The 26,101-nt window shown below is 37.2% G+C and overlaps 1 protein-coding gene across 1 annotated transcript in view; it reads right to left on the minus strand.

Annotated features, from left to right (window-relative positions):
* Window positions 1-25,541, minus strand: part of LOC131432895 (organic cation/carnitine transporter 2) — a 120,160-nt gene extending 94,619 nt beyond the window's left edge. Inside the window, exons 1-2 of the mRNA XM_058599471.1 lie at window positions 24,849-25,541; window positions 11,668-12,732 (exon numbers count right to left, since the gene is read on the minus strand). Coding sequence (XP_058455454.1) covers window positions 11,668-12,064 — 397 coding nt within the window. The 5' untranslated portion in view covers window positions 12,065-12,732; window positions 24,849-25,541. The remainder of the gene's footprint in view (window positions 1-11,667; window positions 12,733-24,848) is intronic.
* Between the last annotated feature and the right edge of the window lie 560 nt (window positions 25,542-26,101).

The raw sequence follows: 26,101 nt of genomic DNA on the forward strand, positions 1-26,101 counted from the left end.
ATCCCCTAAATCGGAAGTTGGATCTGACTGAAAAGCAAGATGTTTTACAGGATCTTAAAACTTTTCATTTGAATTTTAGATCGGTTCTGCCAACTACGAGAAAAATAGGTCCACAATTCTTATTTCGTTTCACATATCATCATGTAGTCTGGAACCAGAAATCGGATCCAAACATAATTCAGGAACCTTGTTTAGGAGCATACGACTTTTCGTATGAATCTGAGTTTGTAGAAAACGGTTGAGTCATCTCCGAAAAAAATTGAGTGAAATTATTTGTCACACACGCATTTGCCGATCTCGACGAACTGATTCGAATGGTACATGGTTGTTATGTTATTCCAGCATTTATTGCTGTAAGTAGTTTAAATCAATATAATTATGGAATTGCTTTAAACTGGAAAATGCTGCCATCATCTGGTTTACATATTTCATATTCGAACAATTATGTTGCCAAAAACGAACCGTGCTAAAATCGGTCCGAGGCAAAATGTCATGAAAAATAATACTGTGCAAACTACTAAGGTACTTAGAAACAATTGTATGTAACCGTATAAAACATCGTGTTTTACGTTGCTCCCAAGCATTTCTTTGCCATACAGCGCCCAAAACTTCTACTGCTGAAATAGAGGTAAAAGTCGCTTACACAAAAATTTCGATATCTCCGTTAAAAATGGACGGATTTTAACAATCTATGGCTTGTTGGATAGCTATTACCGTGCGGAATCTAAGTCTGAAAACATGTTCTGTTTTCAAGGTCAAATGTGACAGATACTGTGAAAAAACTGACAATTTTGACATAAAACTTCGTATAACTCAAAAAGTAAACATCCGATCTCAAAACCATTCAATAGCGTTCAGGGTGACGGGGAGACCTTTCATTTGCGACTAGTTTGATCAAAATCGGTCCAGCCATCTCTGAGATCTCGACCTCTTAGTTGACAACACACATACAGACACACACACGGACATTTGCTCAGTTCGTCGAGCTGAATCGATTGGTATATGACACTCGGCCCTCCGGACCTCGGAAAATTTTTCTAAATTTTGAGCGAATTCTATACCTATTTTTTATATATATAAAAAAAGGTAAAACAGATTGAAAAAAGGCTGATCAATGTAACACCTGAAACAAAACATATTGCTAAAATGATTACAGTCCGATCATCACAAACGGAAACCTTATCGGAATGTTAATGGGATTCCTTGCTGGAGACACGATTCAGTCAATGTTATTAACAAGTAAATCGATTAATGTTATATCAAAAGGATCAAAATGTGCAGTTCCGACTCGAACAGAGGTACTACGATCCGTTAGATACAAAAGAAATTTATATCAATTTTCAACATGGAGTAGATGAGAAATTCGGTCAAAAGCTTTTGAAAATTCAAAACACACCACATCGACTGGTTGGCGGTTTTCAAGGTTATGAATCAAAGTCGAAATGTCGCTCATTAGGTTCGTAATAGTTGACCGATTTCTGACAAAGACATGCTGATCAAATTTTCTCACGAAATTCAAACTCTGAGTCGCTGAGTTAAATTCTCGAAAAACAATTTTTTGTACATAACACCAACTTTTTTCGGAATCGGTTGCTATGCAAATTTTATAAAAACTACGGTTTTTACGCGAAATCCAAAGTTTTGGAAGTTTTCAGGTAAATTCCCAAACCAAATCGATTTATGACTCTTTTGTGGTGCGCGTCCCCGCGTGCGTTCAAAATAATTTCAATGTAAAGCCAATGTATTCAACACATAAGTTTTTTTTCCAAAAACAGTATAATAGAAAGGAATTGTCTGATAGATTTCTGCTATTCAAAGTCGACAAATCCACCCTAGAATTCATAGTAAATTCTCTCAACAATACGAGCAACGAAATCCACGTTGAGTCATGTCGAGGTGATAAGTTGAGTGAATATCAAAAAGCTTCATGCAAGTACTATTAATTGTTGGAATGGTGTCTCGAACGACGTGTCTCTTTGAAACTTGAGAATATTGTAGGATCACAGTAAGCGTCGTAATGGAATTTACGATTGACAACTTCGATGCACAGTTTTAAGGATATTGCCATAAAATATAATTCAAACAATTGCACTACTCCGGAAGATCCACACCAGACAGCCATTGCTAACATTCTTATAGTGCCAACAAACAGATAAACCGTACACTGAAACAGGGCCGAATGGTTATAACTCGCAAGGTATATAAATTTGTTTGTTCTCACAAGATACCCAAGATACATAGCACTGATGGATGACGAAACGTAAGTACAGATGGCCTTTGAGCTACTTCCCGGAATAGAGTTCGATGCAGTTTGAAGCCCCACACAAATATCCCGATACTTGTCAATTTGTTGAACCCGTTAGCAAATTTCTAATCTGGCAAGCCATTTGCAGATGCAAACAAAAGTTTTCAGTACAAATGATTCAACTAACCATTATTACACGCGATATACACTTCAGTTGTACAGTGACAAAACATGGTGAACTTCATCGAAGAAGATCTAAAACTACTCAATTGCTCTCAATTTCGTCCGATCGAGAAGTAATTGGCATTTGTTGAAAGAAATCAGAAAAACACTAAAAAATGAAATGAGATATTTCAAGACTCTAAGAGGTGATGGAAGATATTTCAATACAAAATTTGTTATTACATCGAAACCATAATGAAATAAGACTGTTGATATTAAATCCAAACTTTTCCAAGATAGAGTTGATTCTATGCTTCCGGATGATAAGAGAATCCAAAATTCGCAAGAAAAGAAATTTGCCACAAGCTTACGATCGGCAAAACATAAATATTAAATTATTATTTTAACAGATCGGCTGAAAAGTTCGTATCGTTTCTATGAGAGGGCGCCACTAGAATTAAATCCATACCATTTTCAGTTAGTACCAACCTTCAAAAGATACGTGTATAAATTTGACAGCTGTCTGATTATTAGTTTGTGAGATATTGCATTTTGAGTGAAGCTACTTTTGTTATTGTGAAAAAAATGGAAAAAAAGGAATTTCGTGTGTTGATGAAACACTACTTTTTGATGAAAACAAGTGCCGCCGATACCAAAAAATGGCTTGATGAGTGTTATCCAGACTCTGCACCGGGCGAAGCAACAATTCGTAAGTGGTTTGCAAAATTTCGTACTGGTCATATGAGCACCGAAGACGATGAACGCAGTGGACGTCCAAAAGAGGCTGTTACCGATGAAAACGTGAAAAAAATCCACAAAATGATTTTCAATGACCGTAAAGTGAAGTTGATCGAGATAGCTGTCACCCTAAAGACATCAAAGGAACGTGTTGGACATATTATTCACGAATATTTGGATATGAGAAAGCTTTGTGCAAAATAGGTGCCGCGTGAGCTCACAATCGATCAAAAACAACAACGAATTGATGATTCTGAGCATTGTTTGGAGCTGTTATATCGAAATAAAACCGATTTTTTTCGTCGATATATAACAATGGACGAAACATAGCTCCATCACTTCACTCCGGAGTCCAATCGACAGTCAGCTGAGTGGACTGCACGCGATGAACCGAACCCAAAGCGTGGAAAGACAATCGGCCGGTAAGGTTATGGCGTCTGTATTTTGGGATTCGCATGGTATAATTTTCATCGACTACCTTGAAAAGGGAAAAACCATCAACAGTGACTATTATATAGCGTTATTAGAGCGTTTGAAGGACGAAATTTAAAAAAAACGGCCTCATTTGAAGAAGAAAAAAGTTTTGTTTCATCAAGACAATGCAACGTGTCACAAGTCGATGAAAACCATGCTGAAATTGAACGAATTGGGCTTCGAATTGCTCCCTCATCCACCGTATTCTCCAGGTTTGGCCCCCAGTTACTTTTTCCTGTTCTCAGACCTCAAGAGAATGCTCGCTGGTAAAAAATTTAGAAGCAATGAAGAGGTAATCGCTGAAACTGAGGCCTATTTTGAGGCAAAGGACAAATCGTACTACAAAAATAGTATCGAAAAGTTGGAAGATCGCTATAATCGCTGTATCGCCTCTGATGGCAATTATGTTGAATAATAAAAACGAATTTTGGCAAAAAATGTGTGTTTCTATTGAACGATACGAACTTTTCAGCCGAACTGTTATAGCTCAAATTATTGATTTCAAGTATTATTTCAGTTTATAAATCTTCAGATTCATGTATACAACGAACTAATAATCCATACTAATCATTTTTCTATTTCTAGCAACACTGATATATTATCATCAGAACAAACCTGCACGTTCTCAAATTTCAATAGCTTTGTTGGCACATAGGGTAGTTGTACCAATAGGTATTGTCTTAGTCACAGTACCCCTTTACTTATTATATGGCCTATAGTCAACAGATTCCGATGAAATTGAATTGGTCGAAAAGATCACTATCGCAGCAAAATCAATGAGAAAATGTGAGAAATGCTTGTGTTTTATAGATACGAACATTTGAACCGAATTTTCTAATTCTTATATCTTGAATAGTTTCAATATACGCGCAGAATGGGGGAAACTGTGACGATTATAGGTACGCTCACCCTATAACAGAACTGATCAGAGAGTGAGAGAGAATAACTTAGTTCGTGACGGAACGAGCAGAGCTTGTTTAATTTTTTCTGCACCACGTTGCGAGGAAAAGGGATGGCATCAAAACAATCTCATTTGATTTATGGACGGTATGGGAGTCCGTTGCTTGGCGGGAGATTTTCCTGCCTTTCATTGCTGTCGGTTAGTCGGTAGGTGATGTGCAACTTCATGTTGCACGACATGGTTGTAATGAGGCAAAACACGGTTCAAATTTTACGCTGCGCAACATTCAGAGGATATACACAATATGCAGTCACACGACAGAATCGTACGTTCAATAAATAAAGAATAGAATAACGATACAGCATTGTAGTTTTCATTTCAAATGTTTGAGAATATATTTTTATACCAAATCACTATTGAATAACATTGTTGAGTCTCGGTTGATAGATTAAAAGATGGGGAATGCCTTTTCTAGTATTTAACAGAGAAGCTAAGGACTATACTCGAAAAGAATGTAATAGCAAAAAATGATCACCAAAAATTCATTTTAAGTCGGATATTTTCAAAACTTTTAAGAATACATCTCAGCTATGTTTTTGAAAAGTTGGATTGTTATCATCTTTCTTCCGTGCTTTCATCCACGCTTTCGTCAAATTGTTGTCCTTTTTGTGGACATTTCAGGTTTTTCGAAACATTCCCTACACATCTGACCAGAATGTGTCTACTGGGCAAAGTTCTGATGAGTTTGGTAGGTTTGCATCCTTCGGCACAAAAACAAAATCGCTTATTTCGTACCGCTCCATCGTCGGTTTTAGTGTCACCTTTGCTCTACCCGAAAAAGCGAAGCAGGCCTTCTTACTGAATTTACCGCAATCACAGATTGCCTGTCATATCATGTACCTTTTTGGTAAATTTATCCACCTTCTTCTTCCGAAACTTTTCCAGAATATCCAAGTGAGATACCCGATAAAAAATTTGCACAGGAGATCTGTTTGGTGTCCACTTTAATTTACGTCTCGTCGTTCATTACGATGCATTCCAGCTGCAACTCGCGGTACAGCTTCCTGTTGCGGGAATTGGCCATCGTATTCTGATTTTTGGTTCAGTTATGTTACAGTGGAAACATAAAGTCCGGCATTCTTAGGAAGAATTGGCCTTTTTGACCTCGTCCCGAATCAAAAGATTCGGATTGTGCTTGAAGTAATCCATCATCTTCCTCACAAGGTTGCGTTTCTTAGCTTTTGTTTCACAGCCAGCTTGCCCGGAGTCATCAGGGTCTGCTTGAACGAACACGGGATATTGTCGAATTGTCGATTCCCGAATGTATTTTTTTTGTTGAAGCACTTCTTGCATGGAAACCATCTCAATCACAAATTCTTGTGATTTCCAACCAAATGAACAGATGTTTGAAGATCAAGAAGCTTTGACTTCTTGTTCCGGAGATATAATAGTATAAATGACGTAACCGACAAAACGCATTGTTTTATCACCGTTCAGTCTTCTCAGTTATAGCTTAGCCGATTTGAACAAACCCAACCTAGTTCGGAAGTTAATATCAGATCATTGACCCAGTTCAAAGATCAAATGGCTGTTATTTTTTTATGTTTACGTTTCGTCTTTGACTCATCAGTGCATAGCAATTCAAATTGAACTGCTTTATGCAAAACTCGGACGTTCAATTTGAGCCGATAAGCAGACGTAAAGTTTCTGCTATTTACCGAACACTTGTTTTCTTTGCATAGAAATGCAATGTCTATACTGACGTGCCGAACGAAAACGTGTTTCCGACTTTTTCTGGCCGATGCAGGTTTGGTCATTCAGGGGTTACCCAAATTTTGTGCTAGGGCACATAACCGATTTTGATATGTTTACGTTTCGTCTTTGACTCATCAGTTATTTTTGATTCCGGAGATAATTGGTATGAATGACGTAACCGACAAAATGCGTTGTTATCGTTCAATTTTATCGAAGATGGCGAAACAGGTTTCAACAAACTTAGGCTAGTTCGAAAGCTACTATTGAATTATTGATCAAATGGCTGTCTCTTCTGATTCCGGGTATATAATGGTATAAATGACGTAACCGATAAAACGCGGTATTTTCACCGCCTAATTTTCTCAGAGATGGCTAAGCAAATTTCAACAAAGTAAGGCTCGTTTGGAAACTACTATTGGTTCATTGAACAGTTTTGAAGTTTAAATGGCTGTCGCTTACAGTTCCGGTGATATAATCGCGTAAGTGACGTGAATGTCAAAACTTATAACCGCTCAATTTGTAACCGATAACGATTATCGATATAAAATTATATTGACAATCAATGAGGATTGATTTTTTTATTATCACCAAATTGAAACATTGAAGACGCGCGGGTGAAGTTTATAGAGCATCAGAGCATTGCATACTTTCTTGAATATGTCTTTCTGATGATATTTCTGAGACCGTAAGTCACATAAGTCAATATCGTTTAAATTGCGAAGTGTGTCCATATCATTTTGGTTAGGAAGTGGATGCCGATTTAAATTCAAATCGTGGAACGAGTGGTCATGTCTTATTCAGTGGTGGGAAAAAATCAGTTTTCAGAAGTGATTTTCAGACAAAAAAAATCATCGTTCAGAAAACTCACTGCAGAAAAGTTCAGTACTGATTTTTTGCAAACGCGATTCTCACTGATACTGATTACACATAGCAAAAATTAGTTGTGAAAAGTTCACTAGCGAACATTCTGCTTGATGATATGTAAAAACCTGTTTTAATCCACCTAGTGGTGTAATGATGCCTTTCTCATATCAATCATACTATCATATATAATACTGTGATGTTCTTCACATTAATTTTCATCGATTCTTAAAAGAATAACCAAAATCGGTTTGTTTGACCGTCTACTGATAAAAACTATCAATAGGAGAAGATTTGAGGTCGATTTAGAAAACTTTTTGCGGTGTTTTGCCCTTTTTCAGTGATGATATAAAATTTTTATCACACTTTACCTTACCCAAGTAGCAATCCGCAACTAGTTCTGATACGACAAAGTCCAAACTATGTTGCAACAAGAGCACGAATATGTTTTTTATGTTATACTGGTTAAAACATGGTGACAGCAATGTTTCATCATAACATAACTAGTTACGAAATAGATATTTAGGTTTCCAATCATAACATCTTTGTGTCATATTGAATTAAATATAATTTATAAGCTATCGTTACTTAATCCAAACATATCTTTAGTCACAACAATGCTTCTAGCCATTAGTTGAAAGTAAGTTTATTTGACTTCAATAGTAGCAACCCATAACTAGTTTTGATACCACTTAACCCAACTGTGTTGCAACAAGAGCACGAACATGTGTTTTTATGCTATACTGGTTAAAACAAGGTGACAGCAGTGTTTCTTTATAACGTAAACATTAAACTAACTATCATTTGTAAGTTATCGTTACTTGATTCTAACATATCTTTAATCACAGATATGTTTTTAGCTACTAGTTGAAAAAATGTTTATTTTCCGTTGCAAAACCATTATAAATACGTTAACGTATATGTGAATCGTTACTGTGAATTGATATAGCAATAACTTAGATATTATAAGATTATAACATATAATTTTTTCATTGATTCAGATAGTTATCGGTAAGTTTTACCAACGTTATGATAACGAAAATGCAAACAAAACAACCTTTGTTGGCTTGAATATGGCGAACACAATATGGAGTCTCAAAAAGTGTATGAAACGTAAATAAAACCAGGATATTACTTTTTTCAAAACTACTTTTTGCCGAAAATAGTGAAAGGCAAAATAGTCATTTTTGTTCTATGCACTGTCATAAACACGAAGAAAATAATATAGGGATTGAATATCGAATGTGATAATATTATAATTCTCATGATATATGAATTGAAAATGATGAGGAATCACGCTACTTGGAATAATTTTGAGCATTCTGAACATAGGGTTATTTTGTTGTTTATTTTTTATATCTTTATAAACAGATTTTGATTGGAGGCGCATGAAAAACAGTTAAGTAAAATTGAATTCCGCTCGACAGTTTTGAAATCGTTGTGAAATTTGTACCTTGTATCAAGTTTGTGATTTAAAGTACTCTACTGCCTTTTTATTTATGATAGAAAAGTATTCTGGATTCATTCAATGTTTATAATGTCGATAGTGACTAAGTTTCAACTAGTTTACTTGCAAACAAGTTATTTTCAAGTTATGAAAAAATAAGTTATTTCAGTAAGGCATTACAACGTAACGACAACTCATTTTCAGCCGGCTTAACAACTAGTTGAAACTGCGCTTTTTGAGTCATGCAAGTGGTTAGATGTTAGTAACAATCACTCAAATATCTGGTTGCAAACTAGTCACAAACAAGCTAGCGTAACAAAAATTGTTACTTGGGTATATTTCCGGATCCGGAAGTCAGATCCGGATGAAATTCAGGAATTATGTATGGGACCACAGGACCTAAGTTTGTGAAAAACGGTCGCGCCATCTATGAGGGAAGTAAGTACACACACAGAGAGAGAGAGAGAGAGAGATTTTGCGTACTCGACGAACTGAGTCGAATGGTATATGGCACTGATTAATAATAGTTACAATGATAGTAAGAACATCAATAAAAACTATCACAAATCATGTTATGCAGCTGATGAAACTATATTACCCAAGTTAGCATGAATAACGTACGCAGAAGTAACAGGAGCGCAGGTTTACCACTATACCGATTCAAACGCGCCATTCAAACACCGTGCCCTCTAGTGTGTGTTCGAGACATGCTGACAATGCTGCGCTCCTGTTACTTCTATGAATCAAATTCATACTAAATAGCGTTTTATTGGGTTTAATCTGAATAGTACACTGTAATCAGCCAGCTGTAATTAAAGCAGCCTTCCGTCGCTATACTCACTGTTTGGAATGTGGAAAAAAATATTGTTATTCATATTTACACGTAGGGTGGTGCATCGCAAATATTGAAGTCATTATTTCTCATTTGCGATTATTGATAAAAATATAATAATTAAATCTTGATCGAATCACTTCAGCCGAACTGAAGCGCAATGGAAATTCAGTATCAAAATATTGTCGTAGACTCTTCTCCCTTTCGATTATCTCTTTAGTGGTATTTCACTTGTGAATTTCGAGGTTCAGAACTTTGCGGATGCTTATTTCATGAATGAAAATATCGGAAGTGATTTTTTCAGTCATGAGTGATAGTAAAATGAACTTTTCTTGATCATGTTTTTCCCAACATTAGTCTTATCTATTAAAAAAAAAATACATGAAAAAATAAATGTATGAAACTATCTGGTACTCTCTGTAGCCGGAAACCCAGAGCAATAAACATGAGATATTATTATTAGAATATTTAAAGCCTGTTCGCACTATACCGGGACGACTGGGACGGAACCATCCGGGACTAGCCGGGACGTTTTTTTCCTTATCGGCAATGACTGAGCTGCCGGCGTGTGTATGTATTGGAATCCCGGATCCGGGATGAAATCTATTTGGTTGCCGCCGATATTCCTCGCCGAGTTTTTTGCACCGTAGGCTATGGAAAAAACTCGGCGAGGAATATCGGCAACCAAATGCAAAACGTCCCGGATAGTCCCGTCCCGGTCGTCCCGGTATAGTGCGAACAGGCTTTTACTCATCAACTACTTCTTCCTGTGATGCATGTGGAGCAATTCTTCCCTTCCCAAGTAGATTTGATTCCCAAGGAGTGGATGGGCGTTGCCAGCGTCGGTATTGATCAGCGTGAAGGGATCAATGCAGTTAGCACAATGTGAAACAACATGTTATTTCCAAGCATGTTGTATCAGAAAAAAAACATTTTGCAAGCTCAATTGGTCCTGTCCAATAACGGAGTTAGCAGCACACGGACAGTCTCTAACGCTAATTTTCTATTAGACGTGTATGTCGTGGAGAATTGCCAAAAATCAATAATTTAATGAGGGATTCGAAATTCAACACTAAAAATATCACGGCGACGCGATGGAACTCAACCACTTGCAATAAATAACAAATATTCCGCACTCATAGGTACTCAATTGAATCACTTGAGAAAAAACACACAAAATGTGAGCAGCAAATCTCCATTCTGATTTGCTTTTTTCACATCACTAGGCTCGTAAAAGTGCCACATTACACACAATTTGCGGAGATTATGGTAAATCATGAAGCACATGCGACAAGACGCTGTCGGTGCCCTAGCGATAGGAAGAGATTCAGCTCGGGGTCCAATTTTTCAATAGAATCGCTTTTCAGGGCGTTTATTCTATTACCACAGATAATCAGCTGACCGAGTGGTTCAGCACCATCTGCACACGTTTCGAGGGGCTGCGATTCGCACATAGAATCAGCATAAAGAAGGATTTGTCGTGGCAGCCAAGGAAGCGTCGATTTCCCATGTCGTTAGAACACCAACGTGGTGACACTTTTAAAACTTATCTACTTAGTCGGGAAGCTACATGATTTCATATTTGGTGAAGAAATTCAATGCGTACCGAATTCGAGAAACTAAGACAGAAAAAAAACTTTATTTGCTAACTGATTTTATTTCTGCAGAACGACATGCAAAAGTTTTTATCTTCACTAGCATCTTGTTCCATGGTTTTATAATGTCTGGAACTGTGCGAACAGCTGTGAAGATTTGGCACACGGTAGGACATATAAAATCATGCCAAAACGAAGGTAGCACGACAAAGTTGAGTTGATGATATGCGAATATTGTACGACGATTTAACATAATCGTCTCATAAATAGGATTCAATATGTACATATTTTACGCTACACAAAGTGGTGTCTCTTACTTTGGCTCCCTTTTGAGTTCTACAGACAAGGCGTGAGATTTTGCAGCCGTCAAATAAGAAACTGTGGAAAAACATCTTGCGATCAGTTCCCGAATATTGATGTAGAACGTAGTAAATACAACAGGTTCACAGACTGCAATATACTATATTTAAATTGCTAACATTCGACGCTGGAAATTCTTGAACAAAGAATTTTCCGAAAGGTTTTTTTTTCACATAAAGTCAACGCCATACTCGCAGGGACACACCAAAATTCATCACATCGCTAATTTCCATCGATGGTCATCGAAACAGTCCCAAATGTCAACACAAATTGAACTAATAATCTAACTTGACTCACCTTTCGCCTTTCCATTTCGCTTGCACCGTTGAGGCCGCTCGTCGAGAATCATAATCCGTTCCTCATCATCGCTGTCACGGTCGTCAGCGACACCGGAAGTGTGATCATCGTTTTGTCGGCGCAGCCGGAGACCACCATCGCCATCATTATTGTCATCATCGTCATCATTTCCGTCACCGCCGTCACTTTCATCGTCAACAAAACCAATTTTTCCGTTGCCATCACCAACACTGCCATCGTTGACGATGACAACTCGAACCGGCGACGAGGACGATATGGAAGCTGATTTGTCCAGCAGAACTGTGATTTCAAATTCATCACCACACTCCTTACTGGCGGGACCACTACCACCACCAACACCACCGCCACCACTAGTTAGTGACCACCTGTTGGCCATCGTACTGAAAAACTTTGACTTGTTACAAATCGCCCACAGATCGATTACAGCTTGATTGGTTAGTGAGATCTGCAATATCCACACGGTGCTGATTTACATCACAATGACAAAAAAAACGGCACAAAACTTTCACCCTCTCTACTGGCGGCCGGTAGTATTCTATTTATGATTGAGCACTCCCAATTGCTGGTATCAACTTTGCACACGACGTAATCCAAACAAAACACTGAACCGAAATAAATCCGGAGGGGTTTTTCACTAGCTGGCAGTGCACAGCTCACTGAACACACGAGAGAGGCAATTGGCTGATAATACAGTGATGAAAATTACCACTTTGATTTCTTCGATATGCCTATCCACGGGCCTGGGTGCATAAATTTTCAAACTGGCGCGACGCGCCACAGTCACAGTCTGTCGATGTACAACCGTCACACGCGGTTAATTAGAGTTAATTGCAGTTCTAATTGTATGCAAAAATAACCTGCAATGAGCTGGGACCGGCTGGTTTGCAAACGGCTTTTGCTCTTGTTGGTTAAACTATTGATCAAGCAGGTATAGGCGGAACGTTATTGGGATGTTGATTCGTACCGAGCTTTACGTAGTTTACGCATTCCTCGTTCGCTGTCCTTCTCTGTCTTCTTCTACGGCTCGTTCCGGTGCCAATTTACCTGTGGAGACAAATTTGAACGATGATTTAAGTCTACTTGGTTTTAAACTACACCAAGCAATGCTGAATGAGAAGAAAAAAAAACAATTGACAAGTGATTTATTACAAAATAAAGTAAACTAGAGAATCATCGGCATTACTTATTCCGTATATAATAAATGACTTTTATTTACACCGGAAATTATAGAGTAGTTATTTTGAGCTAGCTTTGATTGTGTCCCAATTCATTACTGCCTCAAGATTTTATACTTCGAACTGCTAGGTAATTTTCTACTCATCAATCATTCAAATGTAAAGTTCAAGGTTATAAATCATTTCCTCAGAACAATGAGTAATATACTGGAGTATAATTAATATCAATTAATACCACCTAAAGTATCCTGCAATTCACTAGAAATACTAGTGACTTCAGACGTTCTAAGTTCAAATTTATACACAAATTCATTTGTTAAAAGATTCAAAAAAAACTCGTTTTGTTACACCCAGTGGAACAATAATGCTCATATTACTCATTTTCCCATATCTAACGCAGTGATAAAGAAAGTATGGACGCAACCAAAAACCGCTGCCATTTCGCAATGGTTCAGAATCTGTTAATTTTTATGGCTGCGTCCTGTTGTTTAGACTCTTCTCTAACCACTTGTGCAATTGTTTATTCGTTTTCATTAGTTTGTTTCGAAATGCGTGTACTTTCAGCAGAACAACGTCGAACAATTGTGTACAAATGGTGCACAGAACGCGGACTGTCACTGAGAAAGATAGCAAAAATGGAAGGAGTAAGTGAAAAGCCTTGCGAAATGCAATCAGGAAGTTCGGTGAGGATAACACCTTTGAGGATAAACCGAAAACGGGTCGAAAAAAGGTCTCGCAAACCCTCAGTTGGATAAACGTATACTGAAGGCGTTCGAAGGCAAAAGAAGGAGGTTTCAGTTCGGGATGTGGCCAAAAAAGTGGGCACTTCGAAGTCAAATGTTCTTCGTGTTAAAGAACGTTTGAATCTTCGAACCTATCAGAAGCAGAAAAAACCAAAACGTAGTCCGAAACAAGAAGCATCGATCAAGCCGAGGGTTCGAAAGCTGTACAATACGATTCTTGCTGGAAATTTGAACTGCATAATCATGGACGACGAAACCTACGTGAAACTCGATTACAAATCCTTGCCGGGACCACAATATTATACGGTGCGAGAAGGGCAAGTGTTAAACCAGTCCGAGACATCGATTGTAGTCGAAAAATGGTCTGGCAAGCAATTTGTAGCTGCGGTAAGATTTCGAAACCCTTCATCACCTCTGCTTCAATGATCAGCGAAATATACATCAAGGAATGTTTACAAAAACGACTTCTACCCATGATTCTAAGCCACAAGGATCCTGTTGTTTTCTGACCAGATCTTGCATCTTGCCACTACTCGAAATCAACGGTAGAATGGTATACTACCCAAAATGTCACCTTCGTCCCAAAAGACATGAATCCACCAAATTGCCCACAACTTCGACCAATTGAGGAATTTTGGGCATTAACGAAGGCACATCTTAGGAAACATGTCTCGAGAGCCGAAACCATTCAACAGTTCGAAAAAGATTGGAAAAAACTGTCAAAACTTGTCGCCAAGAAGTCTGTACGGAATTTAATGAGGAACGTTCGCAAGAAGGTGCGCCAGCTAGTCTACAATGGCTAAGTAGCAAATGTTGAGAATAATATTCTGTTGTTGTAGTCGAATATTATCAGTATATCGAATAAAATTTGAATATCTAAAACTTGTGAATTATTTACAACATCAGTATCTTTTATCTTTCTCCGGGCAGGACCAGCCTAGCGGCCGTTTAGAATCTTACTGGTTTTCTGCTTCCAGATCGTAAACAGCCACACAATTGCAGTAGTTTCTATTTTCCTACTTTCAGTTACCAGAACACATTCTTACTTTACTATCACTTCGTTCAATAAAGTGCTTTTATTTCTTCTATATTTCTATTCCTTCGAGCTTTTAAGAATAGTCTAATCGGGAAGAAGTATTTTGCTTCTTTCGTATTACATCTCGTTCTTCAAAACTATAGGTTGTGGTGAGCTCAATGCATGCTTGTTCCTCATCGCATATTTTTATGTGGTGAATCGTTGGCGAAGCTTTCATTGAAAGTTAACTTAAATTTTGAATTTAGTTTTCTAATGCTAAGCCGTCTAGATATCCTCTTTCTCGAATATGGCGATCCGTCGGAAATAAAATTGTTCCACTAGAACAATATGCGTAAGTTTATCGATCTAGCACACATATCTTCTTACTAAATATGCTGTTTTAATTCTTTCTTAAGTGTTTGTATGACCAACTCGGAATCTATCCGTGAGACGAATTATTTAGTCTGAGTAGGTCTCTGAGATCCTTGGAATGGCCAAGTTTGAATTTTTTTGTCGTGAATACGACTTACTTTACTATGGGGTGCCTTTTCAAAATTACCCATATGGAAGAATGGGCAGAACTTAATCGTGAATATCTCGACTTGTATTAATAGCAGAAACATAATTCTTTCACTATTTCATCAAAAATATGATCAGGAATTTAGGATAATATTTTGAACAGTGTGAGATAACTGAAAACAACTCAAAAATTAGGTTTTTGAAAATTTTAAAACAACGCGGAAAACTCTTTACTTTTGCTTGGGTTTTTCGCGCAAGGACGACGATTTTGAGGTAGTCAGGCACATATCTTCAACTGAACGTTATAAAAGGGGAACCGTGGTCGAAAATCGATCATTTCTTCTTGTGCGTTGGATGAAAGCAGACGTCGGGGCGAGAAGACGCATTTAAACAGCGGCATCGGAGAGCGCACCTTTTGCGTGGTTAAAAACCTCAAACGCTCAGGTCGTAGTTCTCATTTGCCTTCCGGTCGTCAAGGCGAGAAGACGCATTAAACCAGTTTCGCATCATTTGGCACTGCGAGCGGATGTGTCGGCTTGTACGTAAAGCTAGTTTCAATTCAAGCAAGAACGATTGCATCAGCTGCTGATGGTTTGCATTGGAGAGAAAGAAAACAAGAAACGAAAAGTGGACAGCATTATATAAAATCAGCCGTTCTAATGGCTCTAAATGTTATCTAAAGAACTATTAAGATTACTTCTTTGAAATTCGAAGGTAGAAATCATCATTTTAGTGAAAATCCAAAATAATTTGATTTGCTTCGTTCACTTTTCGCTGTATGAAAATCGTTCGGGATAAATGTTCCGAACGAGCAATAACTCTTCTCCCACGAAAATAATTGGTTAATGTTAAAGCAAAAAGCAGACATTGAATAGCGAGACCTACTGAAAATGTTTACCTGATCCTGAAGCATGTTATTTAATAATCGTGTTGTTTTACCAACATAACATAAAAATAAAGATTATGAATCGAAAATTGACAACATAAGAGACTAAGCACGGCTACACTTTTCATTTGACAAACTTCAATGTTACATTTTGTTCGAAGTAAAGCAAGTAAACATTTTAAAAGAAGTTTGTCGTGCTTTTCACTGAATTTATGTTGCAAAAATGACCATAGTTGCAAAAATCACACATAACGCCTGAATTTATGATGCAAAAATTACCATCGCAGCAGAAACACGCGTAAAAAAATCGTGTCAGTTTTATTCGTATTCACGACATCCAGTTATGTCTCTGACATTACACACCCGTACTTTTTGATTCAGACGTCTTGGTTGTCTTCGTTGAACTGTTTAGGTATCTACTGTGATAGCCAGATATTAGATAGGAGCAAGGGTGGCAAAAACTCGCTCATAAGATTTGATTTTTTCCATTCATCAGCTCACCACATGATTTACGATGCAATCCGAAAAATGATGGTAAAGATGAAAATTATCGCTGATTTAAACAAACACACTCACCTCTACAGAGCACCGCTGACATCGAATTATGATGGTTCTCAGTTTCGATTTCATAGCATTTAAGTCTCATTCCTAGTTTTAAAAAGTGAGTACTGAGTTTGGCATCACTGTACCGAGCTACACCGGTGAGTGTATTCTTAAACCACAGAGCTGCCAATACAACCCAGAATTTCGGTTTTGTTTTTGCTGGTACTCAAAACGAACACGAGCATTAATTTACGAAAACAAATGTCGAACCGTAGTGTGATGTATACCATAAACGATTGAATTTCATGTCTCGAGCTAAACACAACTGGCTACTGAAACGAATGCGTTCTCCAGCATGCGAGAACATGTCTTGAGAAATGGATTGAAATGGCATCGATTCGAACATTGGCCGCCCATGGCAACTCTGGTGGGTGGGGAATACAAGCGAGACAGTTTCATAAGAATCTGATTCAATGTGTTGATGTACAAACACATCAAATCACAACTCACAAATCGTCTCTCAGTGGGTTCTAATATTTGATGAGCACTCAGCGCTCATCTGCTGATTGCTTGACACTACGATGTTGAGACGATGTTTTCTGTACACAAATGGTTACCCAGTTACTCAACTCGTTCAGCGATGCTTTTGAAACCGATTTGCAAGTGAGCTGAACTCGGTGATGATGAAGTACTGAGTTGATTATTGCCAGCCCTGGATAGGAGATTATGACAAGACAAGCTCAAAATTTGTCTTGGAACAGTTAAAATGAGAGTTGTTTTAAAGCATAATTAAATGCAAAGATAGTTAAATATATATTCAAATAAGCTAACCATTGTCTTATTAGACTTATTGACCTTCAATTAAAATCATTGCATATTTCTGTCTCGGTAACCGGCTGCCTAGAGATCGAGGAACAAAACCTATAAGTTTACCAGTTTTAGACATTTACCAAGGCATTTCCACTAATTCAAGTCAGATGCTTATTATAAATCAGGTGTAGTTTCCATTTTTGTAGATTGTTCTTGTCAAATAATTGTCCTTGTTCTCGTTGGTTTAAAATCGATTGACTACCGTCCTGAGAATTTGAACTGTACCACTTCTAAATAGATATATTACAGCATAAAAATATCGTGGAGTTCGGTATCGTCGTGAATCGGTATTTTCAAAAATAATATATGAGGTAGGTTACACATAAACGTTCAGCTGACGGTTTTCAAATAATTAGATCGTACTATCTATCAAGATACGCCACTCCTTTCCTGTAACACTTGCGGTGAACTAACATTCCTTCCCTTCCCACAGTGACCTACATGGGCGTGGCCATGTACGTTATTGATCATTTCATGCTCCAAGTCAGTTTAGGTTGCACGTTGAGCATGATCTACTACGCCCAAGTATTATGCATTTGGTTCAACATGCAATTTCAACCGGTTTCTGATTAATCACGGGAAACTCACGGACGGTCAACTAAGCTAAGCTATTTCCGGTACTTCATATTTTGAGCCCAATATTTAACAATTTTTGTTGAAGTTTTTTTTTTTTGAAGCTTGATGAAAATTTTTAGAAATATAATCAGCTTGGATCGTAATCACATAGATAATGTTAATTTTACAACTTTCACTAAACAATAGCAACACGCTATGAAAAATTGGTGAAAATCAAATTCCACACCAAATAGTGATTATAGTGAGAAAGAACTTTGTTTTCTTTATTTCTGGAGCAGGGAAAAGCCCACTGATGTACACTCATGCACTATTTAGATTAAACATAATAAAACGCTATCAACCAATAATTTGATTTATAGAAGTAACAGGAGCGCAGGATTTTGCTTGTCTCGTACACACAGCAGGCGCGTCGTTTGGGTGGAACGTTTGAATTCGTGTAGCGAAATCCAGTGCTCCTATTAGTCCTGTGTATGACATTCAAACTAAATAGGGAAATATTTTTTAATCAGCTGCATAACATGCTTTATAATTGGACTTTTATTAATGGTTTTGCTATTATTATAACGTTTATTAATCACAGCATGTATATTAACATTATATGCTATTTTCATTGATGATTTTACTCCACCACCACGGTATTGTAGAATAAATTTCGAATTGATCAGAAAGCATGAAATTCCGAGGTATGTCTTCTTTTCAAATAAACTCATTAAATTCTTCCATTCTTTCTGTCATACTTCCCGTAACGTGGCTATTATTTTTTGCAGCCACTGCACAGTATTTAATCAAAACCAAACACTGATAACATCATATGATTTGACCAAAATTATCAATGCATAAATTTAGTTCAAACGTTTGAATGCATCATCTTTAAATACTCATATAATGCAAAACCTCACCCCTCCTTGTATTTTTGGCTAATCATCATTACAATCGATCGATTTTCTACATCAATCAGTAATGATTTTCTATGTTCGCGATCAGAGATCTTAAGATCAGCAGTGATCTTAGATCACCGATGATTTTTGATTTTGGTAATTTTGACAGGTAATTTCCCTGTATCTCCGGAACAGAACGTTAGATCCGAAGAAAAAATTCCTTAAAGCATCTTGTGACCTATCATTTGAATCTAGGATGGTGGTAATCGGTTCAGTCATCTTCATGAAAAGAGAGTGACAATATATATATATATATATATATATATATATATATATATATATATATATATATATATATATATATATATATACATATATATATATATATATATATATATATATATATATATATATATATATATATATTTTTTTTTTTTTTTTTTTTTGCACACAATCATGTCAGTTTTTGCAATACTTTCGAAACCGGGAACTGTAGCCGAAACCGTTTTTTTTTTGCCAGCAACTAAATAATTCACAATTTGTTATCAGTGCTGAGCCAAATTTTCCCACATCGTGCATCGTCGCTTTAAATGATGGTTTGTAATTTTGAACACTCTGCAATTCTGAAATCGGGGGGCGGATACAATTGAATAGCAGCTTTTTGTTTTTGGACCGTAAAACCTTCCGCCTTAATCTAGGTTTACAAAAATCAGTTTAGGCGTCTTTGAGATGAATTGAAATGAGTTCTATTTTTGGAGTTCCACGCGCTTAATGATAAAGCAATGTTTCGGAACAAAGTGAAACACGATTTGCAGTACTATTTTATGCCATTTTTTAGCCCCTAAAAGACTATGCCCAGCACCCTTTTTCCTGACATTTCGATTTTAGCACGGTTCTTTTTTGGCAACATAATCGTTCAAACATGACATATGTATTAGAATAATAACAGTATTTTCAAATTCAAAACAATTTCAAATTCATATTGATTTATACTGCTTGCAATAAAAATTGCTGGAAGAACACAACTTCTTACACCCTTATACCATTTGAAGAAGTTCGTCGAGATAAGCAAATTGGTGTGTGGAAAATAATTTCATTAATTTTCTCGGAGATAGCTTAACTGATTTCTACAGACTTAGACTCATATGTGACTCAGTCCCATGCTCCCATATATAATTTCTGAATGTCATCTGGATCCGACTTCTGGTTTCGGAACTAGGATGATACATGCAATGAAATTAAAATAATGTCACTCATTTCGCTAGTAAATGGCTGAACCGATTTCATGCATCTAACATTCAAATAAAAGGTCTTAAGATCCCAAAAAACTGCTTATTTTTTAATCAGATCCGACTTCCGGTTCAGGAGATACAGGGTGATAAGTGTAAAAATTTTACAGAAATTAAGAGAGTTTATCTGGTTCACAGATTTGGACAGCACTACGATTTCTCAAAGATGGCTACACTGATTTTCAAAAATTTCGAATCTAATGAAATGGTTAACAATTCATTAGGCAAATTTAACTGACTTCGGCTACACCTATTTGCGATTTCCGTTTCCGAAAGTATCGGCAATAGAGAAGCCGAAAGAAGTCCAAAACGAATTTAACCAACAAAAACTCAAATTAAAGTAAACTTATAGTCCCATACAAAATTGGTGAATTTTATGCGATTCCGACTTCCAATTTTGAAATTACATGGCGATGAGTTTTAAAAATTCAAACCGTCATAGAAGATGACAATACCAGAAAACTTCAAAGTTGGACTCGAAATTATTTCAATTTACTCGTTATACTGGTTCATGGACATACAAACTATTTTTGGTTATGCTGGTCTCTGAATATCGTTTCAGGAAGTATCATATATGAAGACTTTAAAGAGGAACTCACTCGATTGTACACGTTTATATTAAAAGAAATAATTTTAAGGTTTCGTACAATTTCTATCGTCGATTTCTTCGGAAAATTTAAATAAAAAGTTTAGTAAAATCCAACATTTTTAAACAATTTTTTCTTCGTTCTATGACAGAAACAGGTGTTCATCGATTTGCAAAGTTTCAGAAGCATTACAATAAAAAGTTGTATAAACATTTATGTTAATAAAAAATTAAGTGAATATTTTTTGCACATACACACACATTTTGCGATCTCGGCAAACTGATTCGAATGGTGTATGACACCCGACTCTCCGGGTCTCCGTTCAATGTGCCAAGTTTGTTGGAAATCCGTTGAGAAGTTCCAGAGCTGGGCAATTTTTTAATGTGGAACACATTTAGTTTTATATATAGGGGTGCAAATTAGAATCTAAAGAAAAATACACGTAGAAATGTGGTCAGGTTTTGAACAATTACAGCTCAGTCAATTTTGTATCAATTATTAATATTATGTCACCATTTTATTGGAAATATTTCTACGTATTGATTTTAATGTTTATAGCCATGTATTTTTAATTGTATATCATTGAAATGTTGATTAATAGTAGTGTCATATTTTGTCTGCAAAAAATCTTGGGCATACCGGATTTCCCTGCCATAGTCGACGGTTTTGAAGGAGTAAGCGATATATCAAAGTGAAAGCATCGCTCTGATTGGTCAATCGATGCTAAAGCGAAGGTGTTGTAAGCACGCGAATCTATAAATATAAGCAAAATTATAGATAACGTTTCAGTCCTACGCTTAGCATGCTAGATGTAGGTGGTTGCTAGACAATAAGATAAAAAGTACCATAAAACGATTTGAAGCTTTAATTGATATGCTATGATCTTGTGTCATGCAAGTTCGGATGAAATTCCATGTTATGTCGTTTTCGCCTGACAACTACCCCAGGGTAAATTTTGAGTGCATATGATTAATTTCTAATTTATATAAGATGAACTCGATTGATAATGAGAAAAAGTTTATCTCTTCAACCGAAATCGCAGAATGGTAGTAATGGTAGAAAAACGCTATAAAAATTACTGCTTGTGTACAAAATATGAACACAAGCTTGGCGAAGAGAAGCTTAAATATCGATATCCGTATCGCCAGCGTGTACAAACATATAATTGCATACATTTGGGCTATTGATTTAATTTCGCCTACTATAAAACAAATACATTATTAGGAGACGCTAATAAAGTAAGTGAGATTCAATTCAACAAGGCATCTAACTGTGTGTACATATGTTTAAACGTGAAAGCGATGCAATTGCATTCGCTTCGGTTAACAACGAGGTGCACAGTATTGAGTGTGATAACATTAAATACAAAATCCCTGTGCACATGGTGGACAATGCCATAGAAGTACGCGTGCATGACCTCCCCCCGCAGGTCATCGATCAGTACGTTCGGGAGAATATGTCGCGGTACGGTGAAATCCTTTCCATCGAAAGGGAAGTATGGCGGAATTTTTTCCCCGGTGTCCGGAATGGCGTGCGAGTGGTAAGGCAATTCCATCTTACATCATTTGTGGTCAAGGTGGGACACATCCGTGTAAAACGCTGATTACCTATGAAAATCAGCTGGTTACATGTCAGTTTTGTGAACAACCTGCACACTACGGTAAACCTTGCACCAAAACTGCGAAAAGGACATCTTCAACCAAAGACAAGGTCAACCGTTCAACAATGGAAACTAGTGAGCGCAGTACTCCTGTTTCACCATCAAACCAACCAGCAACTGCAACCAATGTACAACAAGGCGCATCTACAGCAACTAGCAACGAGTTCAAGACTGCGAACATCAAGGAAAACGAAAAGAAGACGGAAATCAACAACAAAACCACCGATGCGGCAATGGATGACGAGACGAGTCACGAACAAAGTACCCCTCAACTCTCGCAGGAGGGAAATGGAAGCTCCTCTCCTCCTAGAAAAAGAGTGACAACGAGATCCACTTCAAAAAATGTATTATTTAAAAAGTCGGCTCATTCGGCCACGTAAAGCTTGTACGCAAATAGGCCTGAATAAAAATACCTTTTAAATAAAAAAAAAAAATACAAATCACGACAAATAGAGTCTATATTCTGGGTTCGCATGTTTGGTGTTGGTTCCTAATAAATTTCAATCTAAGTAGACTCTCGTGCATTTGCGGATTCAAAAGTGTGACGATTAATTGAAAATGATGATAATTAGAAATTTTGGTTGCCTTGTTCCACATCAATGGCTCGAACAACCCCATGTGGTTGATCCTTGTAGTTTTTGTATATAGATGCGTAAGACATTACTTACACCACTAGGATTAAAACAGTTTTCCTACATGCAAGCACTTACACAATAAAGCAATTTAAGGAATTAACAGGAGAGAAGATGGAAAAATCTGGATTGGGTTGCTCCGAACGGGAAGATTTCGAGAAAAATAGTTTTCGGGAACAGCTAAAGATATTTATTCTTATCCGTAAGGTTCGGCTTCAGGAAAAAAATATTGTTTTTTATAATTGCGTAGTGGTCTGGTTCGGGTTAGAGAATTTACGTTAATGACTATCTTTACACGTCAGTATGGCAAACCATTTGTTCTGCACTGATAAAGAGACCGACTCAACTGATTAATTTTTGACAAATATAATGTTTGAGTATACTTTATTCAAAGCACTCGAAATCTGTAAATGGTTCAAAACAGATGTCTAGAAAATAGACGTAGGAATTAAGCTACATCTCCTTTGACAACTGGCGCCTTTTCAAAATTTATCCTCTCAGAGAGTGATACGTTTTTGATCGTGAATATCTCTTGTTGTATCTAACGAATCAACTTAATTTTTGCTACATGCCATCAGAAATATGATCACAATTTTATGATAAAATTTTCAGTTGTGTGACATAATCTCAAAAAATTCAAAATTAAACTTTTCTGAAATGTTTGGTATAAACGAGTATCAAAGAGGATAATTCATAAGACGCGTTTGCCTTTCTCGTATTTTGAAAGCTCATAGCTCAGTGATCTATGAAAGGATTTATATAATCTAACTACCAATAGAATCGAAATTTTTCAACTGAAACGTGTATAGCAACAGCATTGAAGTATTTTAATAGTACACTATTGAAAAACCTGTCTCATTTGACCCATGTCAACACCAGCCAATCAGAACGCGTTCTGAGGAAGAGAACTAAATATCTGCTGCAGTACAACAAATCGTTCGAGAAAAATGTTTCGAACAGTGAGTAGTGAGTTCCACAATTTGGTCCTTCTGAAAGGCAGGAATGAATCCCGTACAGCATCTTGATAGTTTCTTTCAATGAAATGCAAATCCAAAATGAAATAATCGACATTAATATTCTATATGCTGCTATTTTTAGGCCGTTAGGACCGCCCATTAATGAAAAAGCTACAAACGAAATCATGTAAAAAGAAACCTCTTAACAAAAATTGGATCAGTTTGGATTCTATCGCCACTGCGAGCAGATGTATTGTATGTCGTTTGCAAAGCTAGTTACGCTTCCGACAAGAGCGATAACGTCACAGCTATCAGTCATTTGCATTGGTGAAAAAACAACGAAAAGAGGACAATTAGAGCCGTTCTAATGGCTCTAAAAGTTTTCTAAAGAACTATTAGGATTTCTTGCTCGCAAATCGAAGCTAAATATCCTCAGTTTAGTGCAAATCTAGAACAGTTTGATTAGAATTGTGCACTTTTCGCTGTGTGAAATTCACAGTAATCGAGATCAAGAGAAGCCATCTTTGTTTTTGCGAAAAATGTGAAAAAAGGGAATGCTTGCATAATTCATACAATTGATCAACTAATTGATATTCGGAAGTGTTAAGGAACATGTCAGTTGTTTTCGTATTCACGATATCCAGTTATGCCTCTGACATTGCCCACCCACCTTTTATTGCTCAGTTTTTCTCGTCCGGAACCCCCTAAGACCGTGGGCCCGGGGGAACTTACCCCCACTGCCCCTATGTAAAAGCGGCCCTGGTTTCTGTTATCATTTCGATTTCAGTTACTATACATTTTGAACTAAGCCACAACTATTGTTCCCCTTACCTGTAACTTTATTTGTTGATAATTGTACAGTATAATCTATTGTTCAGGTATAGAAAACCGTTCGATAATAAAAACGGTCCAACAGATGATGATACGATCTGGCACCACTATTCTGAGATCGCAAACAAACCTAAATCATTTGATTAACATATCTGCGATCGTACTAAACACTCGTACACTCATCAATCTAAATCGCGACGAAGGGGTCAATACAAATATTTCACTTATTCAAAACAAACAACTCATTGCTCCCCGATTTATCTTATCGAATCGATCTCAATCTCTCGAGCGCGGCACATTCCTTAGTCTCAGCCACGGCCCTTCATGATAATTCACGTGAGATTCCGAGACCGTCACTCACGACTGGGGGCTAGATTTTTTTTTCTATCGAGATTCCGATTTCAATTAATCTATCTATCTATCTAGACACGATCATTAAACAATAATGTCTTTATTAGGCTTTCAATCTCAGCTCACTCTAGATTATGAGTTATTCTTTCCGAGGCGAACCGAACTGAACACTCCCATTTATTATTACACTTGGTACCAACCACCGTCACTGGTAACTGTGTAGCATAATTCTGCAAAGAATTATCTTTTCTTATGAAACTGGTTTCGATGTGATTTGGCCAAATCCGTTACGCGAAATTTACTGCTCCGTCCGTCACGATAGCAAACCGCAGCGATACTGACTGCCTGATGCGATGATGATCTCGCGACGATGCGCGCGACTTATTTTGCAGTCGCTGTCAGACGATCGCGCTATTTTACCCATCGAACACCGAAGCAGCATCAACGCCGGCAGGGTGAGCTGGGCATCATGGTAAAATAGTAGTTCGCGCGCAAATACATCAAATCAAAGTGCACCGCCTGCCGATATTCGTACACGTCTGCCCTTTACCAGCAGACGTCCGACAGCGAAATGCAACCGTGCCTCTTTCAGTGATTTGCGCGTCAATCGACGAGTCGAAGCTTGTTTTCGGGACAGAACGTGGCGGCGGGATGTAGTTTTGGCATTCTTCGCTCGTCTAACGAAGCACACCTCGTCGCGATCACAGCATGTGGATGGCAGCATAATTGGAACATAAATAAATCATCACGAAATTAGTTTCAGCGAAAATAGTTTCCTAAACCGATAATAAACAATTTAATTCACACCGTCACAGTCGTCACTCGGGCATTGTTTAAATTAGCCACAACAAAACAACGAAGCATTCGTTCGAATAAGACAAGCTTAACGGAAAGCTTGGGGT

The sequence above is a fragment of the Malaya genurostris genome, chromosome 2 (assembly GCF_030247185.1).
Source record: "Malaya genurostris strain Urasoe2022 chromosome 2, Malgen_1.1, whole genome shotgun sequence".
NCBI classification, from domain to species: domain Eukaryota; kingdom Metazoa; phylum Arthropoda; class Insecta; order Diptera; family Culicidae; genus Malaya; species Malaya genurostris.